This window comes from Trachinotus anak, unplaced genomic scaffold (assembly GCF_046630095.1).
Source record: "Trachinotus anak isolate AG129_WGS33_773 ecotype Australia unplaced genomic scaffold, CSIRO_AGI_Tana_v1 ptg000025l, whole genome shotgun sequence".
NCBI classification, from domain to species: domain Eukaryota; kingdom Metazoa; phylum Chordata; class Actinopteri; order Carangiformes; family Carangidae; genus Trachinotus; species Trachinotus anak.
Window position 1 is genome coordinate 9,095,210 of NW_027273876.1, and position 12,819 is coordinate 9,108,028.

Below are 12,819 nucleotides of genomic sequence, written 5' to 3' on the forward strand. Positions count from 1 at the left end.
TGGGTTGGGTGATCACGTGATTTTTTTTTTTACCTGCACCCTGATTGGTTGAGGAAAACGCTGCGAAGTATGGGACGTGTAGTCTTACCACACTGTCATATTCAGCTCACCGTTTACTACAGCTCTCAATGGTCCTTTGTTTGTAATATACCTTTATTTACACAGCTAAATAGAAAATGTTTGGAAACCATTTGCAGTTTGACATATGCGCAAAATGTGCTTCATTTTGCAAGTTTGTGTTGCATCTATCAGGACCAATGACACTTTTAGCAATTACACATTTAGTGTGTGGAGGTTTAACTCCCAACATAGCTCCGCCCAACTCTAACCTAAGCCGATGAGGTCCAATCAGTGTGGCTAATTGATAACACCTGATCAGATGATCAAAGATGATACTGGACTCTGCAAACCTGATCCCTTCAGACAGGCTGTACCAAAGCCTTATACTCATACATACAAAGAAAGACTTCAGTTGAAACTCCTGGTGCAGTCTACATCCAGCCATGTGGATCCATCATGTATGTAATTTTATGGTTATGGCGTACTCTCTTGTACTTTGCTTGTTTTTAGAGAATATTTTACAAAGATGAAACAATCTGCATTAGTAGACTAACACCACAAGCGCTTTAGACAATGTAAATGGGTATAAGTTTAGGTTTAAGGTCATCATAAAATACTTTCCTTCTCTAATGGCCAATCAGTGTAGACCTGAAGGTGAAAGAAAATACTTTAGCATTACATCCCATTAGTTTGGGATTAATCAGCAGGATCCTAGACCTGTGTGCAACACTAACAATTAAACAAACACTGAATTACTATTCTACATTAAGCCCAAAGCACTTAAGAATTATCGTGCATTAAAACATGAGAATATATGGCAATCACAAAGACGCAAACAACGACTCTTGCTGAAGATTTTTTTTAATTTTCAATTTATACTTTGAGGCCAACAATTTGTTTTTACAAAAATAATAAAAAGAAATTAAGTGTTATCTCCATACTGTAGAAAGAGTTGCATGACGAAGCCCTGGGGTTAGCTGGGCAGAGGCATTGCATAATTAGCAAAAAAGGACATCAACAAGTAAACACAACATATTCAAGTAAAAAGTCATGTCATCACAATGAAGTCACATTAAAGCCTGGTGGCAATTGTTGGAAATTAAGACTCTTGCTGGGTTTCACTTTTGGCCAGAGGAATCAAACTGAACCCATGGGACCAATCCTTCTCACCAACTCTGTAGTCCTCTTCAAGACAATAATTGACAGCAAAGTGCTCAGTAAGATTTAGAGAACTATGCTGTTTTTACAAAATTCAAGTTGGTATTGAAATGTGTGAGAAACCTTAATCAAAGTATGAAATTCTTGATGGTGAGCCTGAGTCATCAGGCATGACATCTTTAGTGGATGTATGTTTATGAACATGGACAGACACCTGTTCAGTTTAACTCCCCTGCTCTACATAAAGCCAGTTGAAATATATTAATTTACTTTCTTTTCGCTGGTGCTATCACTGGCAGCTGTGTCATAATGGCACTTCTCCACACATCGCCTTGGAAACCATCCCCTTACACGTTCTCCCACTGAAAGCAAACATTTAAAGAAAGAAGCCTGTTAATGTGGATTTAAAAATGTAATTCATACAACAGCAAAATCATCTATTCCTGTCATTTTCATTTTTACCTCTCATTTGCTCCTCGCTCAGAACTTTGTCTCCATACATCCACCACCTAATGAGAAAAAATAAAACACACAAAAACAATGCAGTTTTAGTCCAATACTCATGTATTCATTTTAAAGCCTTAATTGGAAGCATAGTCAGCCAGGCAAATAACCATTACAAGTATTACATTTCTGTGTGGATAAACCTACTTGGTGCCACGTGTGGCTAGGATGGTGTCCCCCTTATTGAGGGGGATCCTGGGCTCCTCGGTACAGGGAGTTCTGAAAAAGGTTTGGAGACCCTTGCTGAGAGGGCAGCAAGCTCCGTTATAGTCCTCCACTGCCCGGTACTGGACCTGCTGGCCGAGGCATACAGGAATATTTGGTTATTCTACTGCTCTAATAACAACTACATTCAGACAAGAGACAATATGTGCGTATACAATCATGATCCTTAATCTTAATGCATTAAAAACATCTCACAATCTGTGTCACATAATAGGGTTTTCTATTTTTTCAAATTAAAAGTGCAGCTAATATCTACTCTGAATATGTTCTGATATTCCAACTATCTTCCTTCTTACTGTCTGTTATTCTGTTTGCAAGGCAGGCGTGGTGCAGGAAACTGTTTCCTGAAGTTAGGTTACAATCACTGTGGATCTCTGTGCCGATGTGTTTAGTTTTTTGATTTATAAATACAAATTCCTGATTCAGACCATCTTGTTAGGCACACCAATGAAAATGGCAAGTGATGAATACTGTAGAAGCTCCTCTTGACCATGAAGTTTAGTTTTTCTAGCATAGCCTACATCTTACTGGCTTGGTTTTTGCTGCAAGAATAATTAATTTAGGAAAACATGATAGAGAGCTAGACCCATTAGAGAGCTATGAAGGTGGTTGAAATTATGATGAGACTCATCATATATGAGGGGCAAACAGAACTTATGTTTCCTTCCTGGACAATGGGAAGACACTCTAGACTCAATAAGATACATCAGCATTGTGAAGATGATATACAGTAAGCTGCTATAACATTTTTGATTCACTAAAAACTACTCTACTCGCATAAAATGGCAGAATTTTTTGGTAAATAACACAAATGGGGAGGTATAATTTTTTTTAAATCTCAAACTTTTCTCCTTAGTCACACAAAGCCTAGCTAGTCCAGCCTAAAACTCACTCTTGTGTGTCTGCGTCTCCCATGTGTAAATCAACACCACATGGTTTAGCAGGTACTTACACTTCTGACTCGTTTATCAGCTTTCTGCTTCAGTTGTTCAATCTGTTTAAAGAGGAACAACACAAATAAAGAAAACTTAACCATATAATTTAAAACATAAAAAGACAATTCACTGTGCACATGAGAAGAGTAACAGACAAAACAAAATCAGCAGTGTGAGCATTACGAAACTCAACAAATAAAACTGAACGTACAGTTAAGGTGTGCTGGTGACACTTGGGATGGACTGGCCATTCAATGCCGTTACCCCTGGGCGTCCCTGACCATGTGAAGACTTGCTTGAAGTTCAGCCAGCGGCTGCCGAGGTCGTACGGGAAGATGAACTCCTCCCCTGTTTGGTAGTGCTGTATTCTGTCTTTGGCCTATTGGAAAAGACGTGTGGAAGTGTGTGCATGTGTGTCAATGGGATTGGGTAAGAGGGGTGGTGTCAAATTTCTGTGATTAGCGTACTACGTCGTACTGACAGATGATCCTGGAACTTGTGTGTTGGTAATAAAAGTGATATTTTTAATTCAATGAACTTCCGACAGTGAAATGTTGAAGACGTGTTAATTATAAATCCTTCAATATTTTGTTTCTAGATCACACAATACGAAATATTCATTCATCCTAAATAACACTATAATCACAAAACAAAGTCACAGGAAATCAAAGAGACACTGACCTTTTCCTCGATCCAGGACTCAATCGAGGTCTTATTTCGAAGGATGACTTTCATCTGAAAAGGAGATACTTTCTCTTTATCTTTATCAGAGGCCACTTGAATTTTCTCTTTTAAATTCTTTATTTTTGCTGCACTGATTTCTCCTGAATATGCACTGTGAATGTTGATTGGAGCAAATCTCAGTAAGCATTTTGTTGTCATTTCAATTGTTGCAAATTTTGATTTTGTCTGACTCTTATATGTATAAATCAATGTTTTTTGTTCTATGTTCTGTGTATTTATTCACTTTATGTCATGTCTATACTGTGACAATTTCTACGTTAGTGTTTGCAAATGAATCAGAATAAATAGGTTGTGCATCTATTGAACCATGCTGCATTTTGACATTAGATAAACCTAATTTAAATATTTGCTAATGAAGAATGGAAATTTTAAAAGGCAACAAGTGACATCATCATCTAACTACCTGTCATGATATCCTGATTCATCAAATTTTCCAAACTTTTTTTTTCTAGTGAAAACTGACAAGCAGTCAGTCTGGCTTTGCAGGATTAATATTGAATGTCATATTAACATTGCCAACAGCTTGTGTAAACTGAAAACACCGATGCCAGCCTTATGAAAAATTTACCTGTATGAAGAAAAGCATGCCAACAGCAATGGTGGTGCCCAGTGCCAAGCCTAAGGCAAAGAGTGTGGCAGCAAAGGCGGGCACACTGAAGGGCATGAGGGGCTGGAATTGACGCACAGCGCTCATGTCAATCTTCACTGTGCTCCAGCCAAATGATATCTGCAGTGAGGACAGAGAAAACAAATTGGCATGTGTGGTAATTTCAGTATCAAATGATAAAATGAATGAGGTATCTCTGTCCTAGAGAAAAGCAGTGGTGATAATAGGCCATCAGAAGCATGGCGTAGTGGGGCTAGGAGACTACTGACCCTCTCATACAGCTGTGTGTACATGGTCATAATGAAGATGATGGCAGCGTGTGAGCAGCCCAGAGGAGCCAGCAGCAGGAAGCTAGTGAAGTAGGTGTGGTTTAGATGGCCACAGCAGTTGTTTATCCAGGGGCAGTGGTGGTCCATCTTCATCACACACCTGTGGGAGGGGAGGCAGAGGAGGAGAGGAGTGCTGGGGGAATTGACTGGTTGTTTGGGAGGATATAGAGTGACAAGTTCATCAGCACACTGCATCTTTTTCAGAATACAGATAACTTCTTACTTAAATTATATTATTTATTACATTATATTAAGAGACAAAATCTGATTAAAATTGCAGGCTTGGTTTACCTTGAGAGGCCTATTGAGGCTCTGTAATTTTGTCAGTTCTTGTTTACTGTAATGTGCAGTGAAAATTAGGAGAAATCAAGCATGAGCTAGTTCTAGTTTGGTGTGCTGGAGATAGCTCGGCAATTTGCTATAGTGGCTCCATCCCTGTGCTCTTTTATTTTTTTAAGTCCATCTCAAATGTGAGAGAAAACCTATTCTTACTTTGGTAATAAATGTAGCTACCTGTTACACTTGCGACAGTGGTGGGACCTGGGGGCCTTGTACCCTTGGCAGGCTCTGCAGTACTGTAGGTACTGGGTGTCCTGTTGATTCTCCTGTTTTGGGATAAATAAGTCAAATATGTGATGCAACTTTCCAACAATTAAATGGTTTCACTCTGCATTACATCTTACAATCTGTACTTTACTGTTCTTTACACTATCTAACAAACATGAGTGAAAAAGGTAGCAGGTCTTACTGGTCTCCAGCCATGAGGGATGTACCCAGGTCCAACAAACATAGCATTGAAGTAGTTGTAGAGGATGAGGACAGTCCAGTTGATGAGCATGATGAAGTTAATGCTGCCTCCTGTAGTGTCTAGCGGCCAGTACCAGATAATGGAGTCCAGAATTGCCATGGTGGAGCATATAGCAATGACAGACAGGGCTATGACTGGACCCCAGTGGCACAATCTCCGAACCTCATGGAGGTTCTCAAATGTCACAAAAGTTGACAAGAAGTTCATTTTCTTGCCACAAGGTTAGTACTAATATTCTGGCTGTTGAGTTCCTGAAATGTATTGACTAAGGTTCAATCGTATGTTACTTTTTATCCTCTGCTATCTTGCAAAGTCAGCGGTGCGGACGATGCACATATTTTTTCTTGTCTTCTGAGTACCCGGCAACTGGCCTGGTCTTGAGTTACTGGGGCACTCTGTGTCCCATTGTTCCTCGCCCTGGCAAAGAGCAGCATCCTCTCCTGCCAATCTTCAGAGCACGCTATCCTTGTGACTAAATCAATTTCCCCATCTAAGACAAAGAGAGAGAACATTTTTAAAACATCACAACCACTACTGCTACATTTCAAAATTCATGCAATGCTCAATGTCATTTTTAAGAAGTTACAACTGTTGACTGTGTTAAAACTGTCACACTACTGTAGTTATGTTTGGTTTCTTATTTCTAAATGTCAATAAATCCAAAGGTTTGATAGATAAACCAGCTTGAGCCTCCTCCACATGTACAATGAATGAATTCACCAACTGACCATGTTTGTTGTCGCACACATACACTTAGTTGTCATTATACCAAATACACCTACATAAAAAGAATGCAGTCAGATACAACAGCCCTATAATGACCTCTGAAGATTATAATGTTCAGTTTTTGTTGGGACTGTTTTAGAGAGGTGTTGATTCAACTCTGTTGTTAAACTGTATTGCGTTATACATGAGGTATTTATAATATTTAGTCTACCCTCACTGATATACATACATATATACACACACACACACACACACACACACACATATATATATATATGTAGTTAACATAATATCAGACTTAATTTTTTGTTCTACTTTTTTCTATTTTTTTGCTTTTTTAAAAAAATGTAGGTTTTCACATTTCTGTCATCACTGTCATATTGCAATACGGTCGATCAGGAAATAACCAATTTGAATTAGAAGCTTATTTTGTATCGACTTAACGCGTGGCACAGTAAACGCGATAACACAGCAATGTGGACTGCTGCACATCACGGCATTTCTTGAAAGTTACTCACTGCATGTTAATCCACAGTATATTGTCAACAGCGACTTAAGTAATTAGCTCATGTTCCCAAGCTAGCTAATTCGCACCTGGAAGAAAACACTGCAACATTATATGTAAAATTGTCCATCGCATTCACAGACCAGATCTGACAAAAAAAAAAAAAAAAAATACTGATCCTCAATAAATGGCTATATCTTTGGCTAAAAAATATAATCAATTTTAGCACCAGGGCTAACAGTTAGCTAGGTAGCTAGCTTACTCGCCAGCTTGTGAAGACTAACGTATCAGGCTGGAGTGTTGCTACAAGGTGCAAAGAGGAAACACGGACAACACTGCATATTAAAAATATAGCAAATGCTTACTGATAAAACGTATATGCACGGTTTTTATGGATGGAGAAAAAAGCTGTCACTTTAAATGACCAACCTGGGCACTTCCTTGTTGTTTTTCTTCAGTTCCTTCTGTGTACAAAGAGGAACCTTTCTCATGGTGTCTCAGAAACTATTACCCTCAACCTATTACGGACACGTTTTAATTTAGCCAGTTTATTTCTTAACCGTCACAGAATAGCAAAAATAGCTTATATATATCCATAAATAAAATAAAAAAATGACGTGAATAATATTTTCAATCCACATACTGAACAATTTTCAGTGGCGGAAAATAAAATCAAAGTCCAGGTCCTTGCCGAGCATTTTACACTGCGACTCAAGGAAAGGACTCCATTCGAGCCTTGTTGTTATTATTCTGAGCTAACTGTCAACCAGAAACCACTTGTTTTAAACTTAAACGTCAGCATGTCTTCAGACTTTGAAGCCTACGAGCAGGACTTTGGAACCATTACAGCAGAAATAACTAACAAAATTGGCAGAATTCCCAAGCTAAGTGGAGGTAAGACAGTTGTATTTATTAGCTGGAATCGCTGAGTTGGAGCTAGCTGTCAGTTAGCTGGCAAGCTAACGGTAGCAGGTGTAGCTTACTTCATTAATATACCTTATTATCTTCTGGTTAAATGTTGCACTGAATTGTGAAACAGCTACAGTGTTTTTTTAGTGGCGTATGAAAAAACAAAATCACCTGTCACTGACGGGTTTATCACGCCTTTAGTGGATTCCCGACAGTGTGAACATGAGAGATATTGAATTTAGTGGCAAATAACATGTAATTTTTTCCACTGGTTCAAATATATGCTATTTAAGCCTGCTGCCTCTAGTCACTTTTCCATAATATTATATAACATAGTGTAGAAAGTGCTGTCACCTTACAACAAGAGATTAGACCTGTGTGGACTAAACCTTTTTCTTAGCAGACATTTTTACTTTTCATAGGTGTTATTAATAACATTAATAAGGGCTGCATTTCAGTTGTGTGCAAGTCTTGGGGTCCTGCTACTGTGCATGCTGGCTCACTGGGACGCCTCAGTAGATGATTAATGTTATTAGTTACACCTGTGCTTTTCCTCCTATGACAAGAAAAATGTCTTCTGTGAAGAAGTCTGCGGCCTGTGGTTTCTTTTAGCACTCTAGGTATACTGGGTGTGATGACGTCACCATAGATATGAATGTGTTTGCTGTTTAAGTGTCCTCTGCCCAATAAATGTTTGAATGGGTTCCAATGCCAGTGACTGTCTAATTTAGTATGTGGGTATAAAAAAACTGATGAAAAGACAAATGACAATTCAAGAGTTCTAATAAGATTATCTATTCAGTCAAGTCAGTATCTGTTATTTCACACAAATGCTCTGCTTTGTTGGATTTGCTTTCTCCTTGGTTAGTTTTGTGTACAGGACTTGTTTCTTGTATTCTCCAGATGACACCCATGCAGTTGATTTAGTTACTCTGCTCACAGGCCTGTTACTTCTGTACAGCATGTCAGCATACATTGCAAAAAATTTAAAGAGCATGTTTACACTGTAAATTATTTTTTTAGTGACTGTCAGGTAAAGGCAATTCACAAATTCGTCAGGTTGTTTGATATGAGCAGTTCTTACTTTGTTGCCAAGAATATAGTAAAAAATATTTGGGACAGTAATCTCTTAAACTTTATGTTTATCACATTCCTATCAGAGTCCTTGTACAGTGAAGAAAGACATTAAAAGGGGGAGAGAACAGGGGGTGACATTGAGCACGCAAGATCAATCTGATTCGAAGTTGCAACAAGATGATGGGTATTGTGTCCCACTCAGAATTGCTGTATTCATAAAGATAGTAAATCTAAACTAATTTATTATCATGATTTAAGTAAACATTGGGAAAAACATTGTAAAAAAAAATCCATTATAATGAGTAGGTTCAACAGCGCACCTATGCCAGCGATTTTAAAGCAGATTTATTTACAGGCGCCAGCAGGCACAGTTCTGTATAAAGGGCAAAGAGGATGTGATTGATCACATGTTCATTTAGTGCTGCAGTACTCATTGGATTGGGGCCTAGTGACCCAAGCTTCAGTCTAAAAGGCTTTAGGGCTGAGAACAGTTTTCTCATTGTTTTACTGTACATCATGATTTTCAGTGAATCCAAATTTAAGGCATAAATGAAAAACATAACATTGCAGTGAAACATTTGATTACAGTAGTATTAACAATATACAAAATAATTCTCAGAAAGGCTGATATATGGCCATGCTATCAACTCCACGCAATAACTTCCCTCAAAGTTTGTCGAGTAGAGCTGATGCACCTATTCTACCCAGTCTGTTTTTTCTCAAAATGTTTTTGTGTTATTCAAAAACTTTATTTTGGTAAGGTTTTAATATTGTACATTCAACATGCTGCCCTGGGATGTCTTTACTGTCAGACACTATATTCTCACATTCAGACACATGACTTGTTTTCCCTGCTACATGTATAGAACCTTTGAAAACAGGCATCGTCACTCGGCTATCATTGTGCCAGCCTTCAGCTGTGCACAGTGGCCTGCTTGTGCTCGTCAGTGTCCTTATTTACACAGCTTAAACACTCTTTCAATGCACTTACAACCTCATAAATTTGAGTTACTATATGCCACTGAGTACTTATTCCAGTTACAAATGGAGGTAAAATAGTAATCAAGTTTGCATTGATCCAGTTATGTAAACATAAAAACTCAGTTTTAATTCTAAGTTTTAAATGATATTTAAAAAAAGTTCAAGTGGAATTTTATAGTGTGAAATTTATTCATTTTTGAGATATGTGCAAGAGGTGGTTGTGGCCAAAATTGTATTGTCCTCAACTAGTTGACTACTGCAATAGTAGTTTTAGTTTTGATTGGTAAAAACCACTTCCAACCCCTACTTAGGGTGTTTATCTTCTACTCTGGGCTCACACTTGCTCATTGGTTTTCAAAGGGCACTGCTTCTCACAAAACCTCAGCTGACTAAATATTTCTGTTTTGGAATTGGCATCTTTGAAGATTCATGGCAGCCCATTCCACAGAGTAATTCCACATTGCTTCCTCTCGCCATCTGTTAACTGTAAGCCCATATGAATATGTACAAAGCCAGGAAACACACTGCAACCATAAGTAGTTGTTCTATGTGTTCTGCCACCAACAGAACAGTTTACAGTTGAATTTCATTTCCCTTCCTTCTCATTAGGGGTTTTCTTCTCTTCCTTTCTTAACTCCCTCTGGCTCTTCTTCCTGAAGTGGCTGAATTTTACCCATGGTTTGACAGACCTCTATTTAATACATTAATATAGCTCCAGACAAAGGGCTTTTGTCATTGCTGTTGTTGTATCTCTCCATTTCACATGTGCACAATTGCTGATAATGGCCATAGCATGTGGAAAAAATGTCCTTGACTGTCTTCATTCATGTAGCAGTAAAATGAATGAGTGTTTATATATTTATTTGTTACCATCCCCCAAAACCTAAGGTTCGGGGAATATTTGAATAAGAATACAATCAAATGTTAGGCCTTGTTCCATGAAACATGAATGTAATTTTTTCACCTTTGAGTGTTCATGGCAAGAGATTGCCTGTCAATCATTGCAACTCAAACATGGAGCTTTTTTTTTGCCAATCCCTATTTCTTCGTTATTTGCGTTATGTCTGTGTACAAAACTCCTCATCCGTCAGTCAGCAGGTTCTAGTCTTGGTAAAAATCCATACATATTTCACAGCCCCCTGGCTTGGGCCTGAGTTTGAGCAAGAATGCACCAGCTCACCTTTCAGTAAATCGCCTCAGGCTGTTTACTGTGTAGGTTGTGAGGTTGGACATGAATTTTAGGATTGGCAAAAGGTAACGTTGGCCCATAGTGCCTGAGAAATGAAGATCTTATCTTAGCTTTTTTATGATTTTATAGTCCCACAGCTGACAGCTGTGTGATTTGCTTGGAATTTGAAGTTTTGTAGACTTTGCATTTAATTCATTTTAAATGTTGTCAATGATCAGGTTAAAGAACTGTCACATTCTGCTCATGATACTTGATTTATTTGATTACGAATTTTCAGTTAATTGATGCCTTTTAAGAACACATCAGAAATGGTGATGATTGAAAAAATAAATATTTGAATTGATCACTGTTATGATTTTTTTTTTGAATGACTTTGTATTTTAAGGAGAAAATTTAAGAACACTCTGTCTTACATCACCTCTTTTCTGCTTGTATTGTGAGTACTGACATGCTGATATTCCAAAAGGATGCTAAAACTGATTTGCTAAGATTGTCTGTTCAAAGATTAAGTGATTTCTTCAGTTTCCTCTTCTGCTGAAGAGTACTGTCTGCTGAAATTGCAGTATGTTTGTTGTTTTGGCAGACAGGAGTCACTTCTTGGGCAATATTGTGTTCTAAGAATTGTAGTTTCAGGTATGCTTAAAACAATGTTTTGTTTGAATTTGCCAGACTTCAATGACACTTACCAATAAAAGGCCTTAGAGCTGAAATTGAGACCTCCATTGTTATCATTTGTGTATATGGTTGATTTCTATTTTTCACCATAATATAAGTTGGGATTTGGCCAAAGAGTAGTGACTAGATGAAAATTGGTTTGTGATCTATTCCCATATACTCCTGTGTCTTGGCAGGAGTACTTTAAAGTCTTAGGCTCCTTTTTACAAAAGATGTTTTGAAATGTCACACTAGGAAAAGCACAGGTATAAATAATAAAATGGACGATGCCTGAAATCCACTTAGCTGCTTTGTTTTAAGGGTCCTCGTATCGTACATATTGATTCACTGTCACACTTTGTCCGAAATCCATACTTCATACTAAGTCGAAGCAGGCTTTGGGTATGTATTTTCACTACAAAATGAGGTATACTCAAACCACTAATGCAGGAAACACAGCAAATGGAAGAGCTGCTCACAGCTGGAGAGAGTTAAAAGTGTTAAATCTGTTGTTTCACTTATTGAAGCATTTACTCTTAAAATAAGGCCTATCCATTATTGTAATGGAGTGGATTTTGAATATTAACAACTTAACACTAATAATGGACTGTGAAAGGTTACAGCAACCTTTTTTCTAAATATGAAGTATTTTGCTTGATTAATTCATTTTATAAATTAAGTTTAGTTCATCTTATTCTCATCTTATTTTGAAAATAATGGTACATGCCACCATGTCACCAGAGCTTAAAACTTGTAAAACTTGTAAACAGTTTATTTTGTCTGACTAGCTCTAACATATCTTAACAAGAATAAGAAGCAGACAAATTCAAACATTAGGGAGTCACTAACCAGTATGGTTACATATGGCTTTAAAAATGACCCAGTAATTGGTGAATGGACCTAAAATTTAGATATTTAAACACATTTTGTCATGTATTTCAGAGTTTTGGTCAATCTTCCCACGTTTTTATCTTCTTTGAAACATGTTCTATAATTCTTTATTGTTAAACGGCCAAACCAAACCTCTATGTTCCACATGGTTTACTTTAATGGCAAAGAGCTAATTTCAGAACAAAGAGCAGTTCTTGTATGAGGTGATGTTGCTGCCTTAAATAACAATGGGATGAACTATAGTTTACACGCTTCTTTGGAACTCTCGCCAGTCCTAATGAGTTTCAATGGGTAATGTGGAAGAGCAGCCACAGGGTGAGGTGCAGAATGGTGCGTTAGTCATTCTGAGTGGGACTCATACTTCTGGCAAGTGAGCAAAGCTGACACCTCCCTTCCCTTTGAGTTGGCACGAGGTGTCTCACTGCTCCTCAACAGAAACCAACAAAGGCCTCATAGACGCCAATAACTAAGAGACATCAAATGTTGGCTCGTCGTGTGGAGAGAATGTGTAAATATA

The 12,819-nt window shown here is 37.8% G+C and overlaps 2 protein-coding genes across 7 annotated transcripts in view; one reads left to right on the plus strand and one right to left on the minus strand.

Annotated features, from left to right (window-relative positions):
- Positions 1–903: 903 nt before the first annotated feature.
- On the minus strand, positions 904–7,170 carry zdhhc6 (zinc finger DHHC-type palmitoyltransferase 6). 3 transcript variants are annotated; one of them, XM_071463639.1, is made up of 11 exons: positions 7,031–7,170; positions 5,311–5,860; positions 5,076–5,167; positions 4,503–4,662; positions 4,195–4,353; positions 3,564–3,617; positions 3,094–3,261; positions 2,900–2,941; positions 1,870–2,015; positions 1,681–1,727; positions 904–1,580 (listed from the first exon to the last, which is right to left on the minus strand). In XM_071463639.1, exons 2-11 carry the CDS (start codon positions 5,575–5,577, stop codon positions 1,480–1,482), a joined length of 1,236 nt encoding a protein of 411 aa, XP_071319740.1. In that variant the 5' UTR covers positions 5,578–5,860; positions 7,031–7,170; the 3' UTR covers positions 904–1,479. The 3 variants fall into 3 exon arrangements, with proteins under 3 accessions (XP_071319740.1, XP_071319738.1, XP_071319739.1); XM_071463637.1 differs by having other exon boundaries at positions 1,870–2,018; XM_071463638.1 differs by having other exon boundaries at positions 1,870–2,018; positions 6,967–7,062.
- A 123-nt stretch (positions 7,171–7,293) lies between these two features.
- The window catches only part of vti1a (vesicle transport through interaction with t-SNAREs 1A), a 113,467-nt gene continuing 107,941 nt past the window's right edge, over positions 7,294–12,819 (plus strand). For 3 of the 4 annotated variants that reach the window (XM_071463643.1, XM_071463640.1, XM_071463642.1), the window contains exon 1: positions 7,297–7,495. In XM_071463643.1, coding sequence (XP_071319744.1) covers positions 7,402–7,495 — 94 coding nt within the window. In that variant the 5' untranslated portion in view covers positions 7,297–7,401. Of the gene's footprint in view, positions 7,496–12,819 lie in introns of all 4 variants that reach the window. The other variant, XM_071463644.1, reaches the window with a different exon arrangement.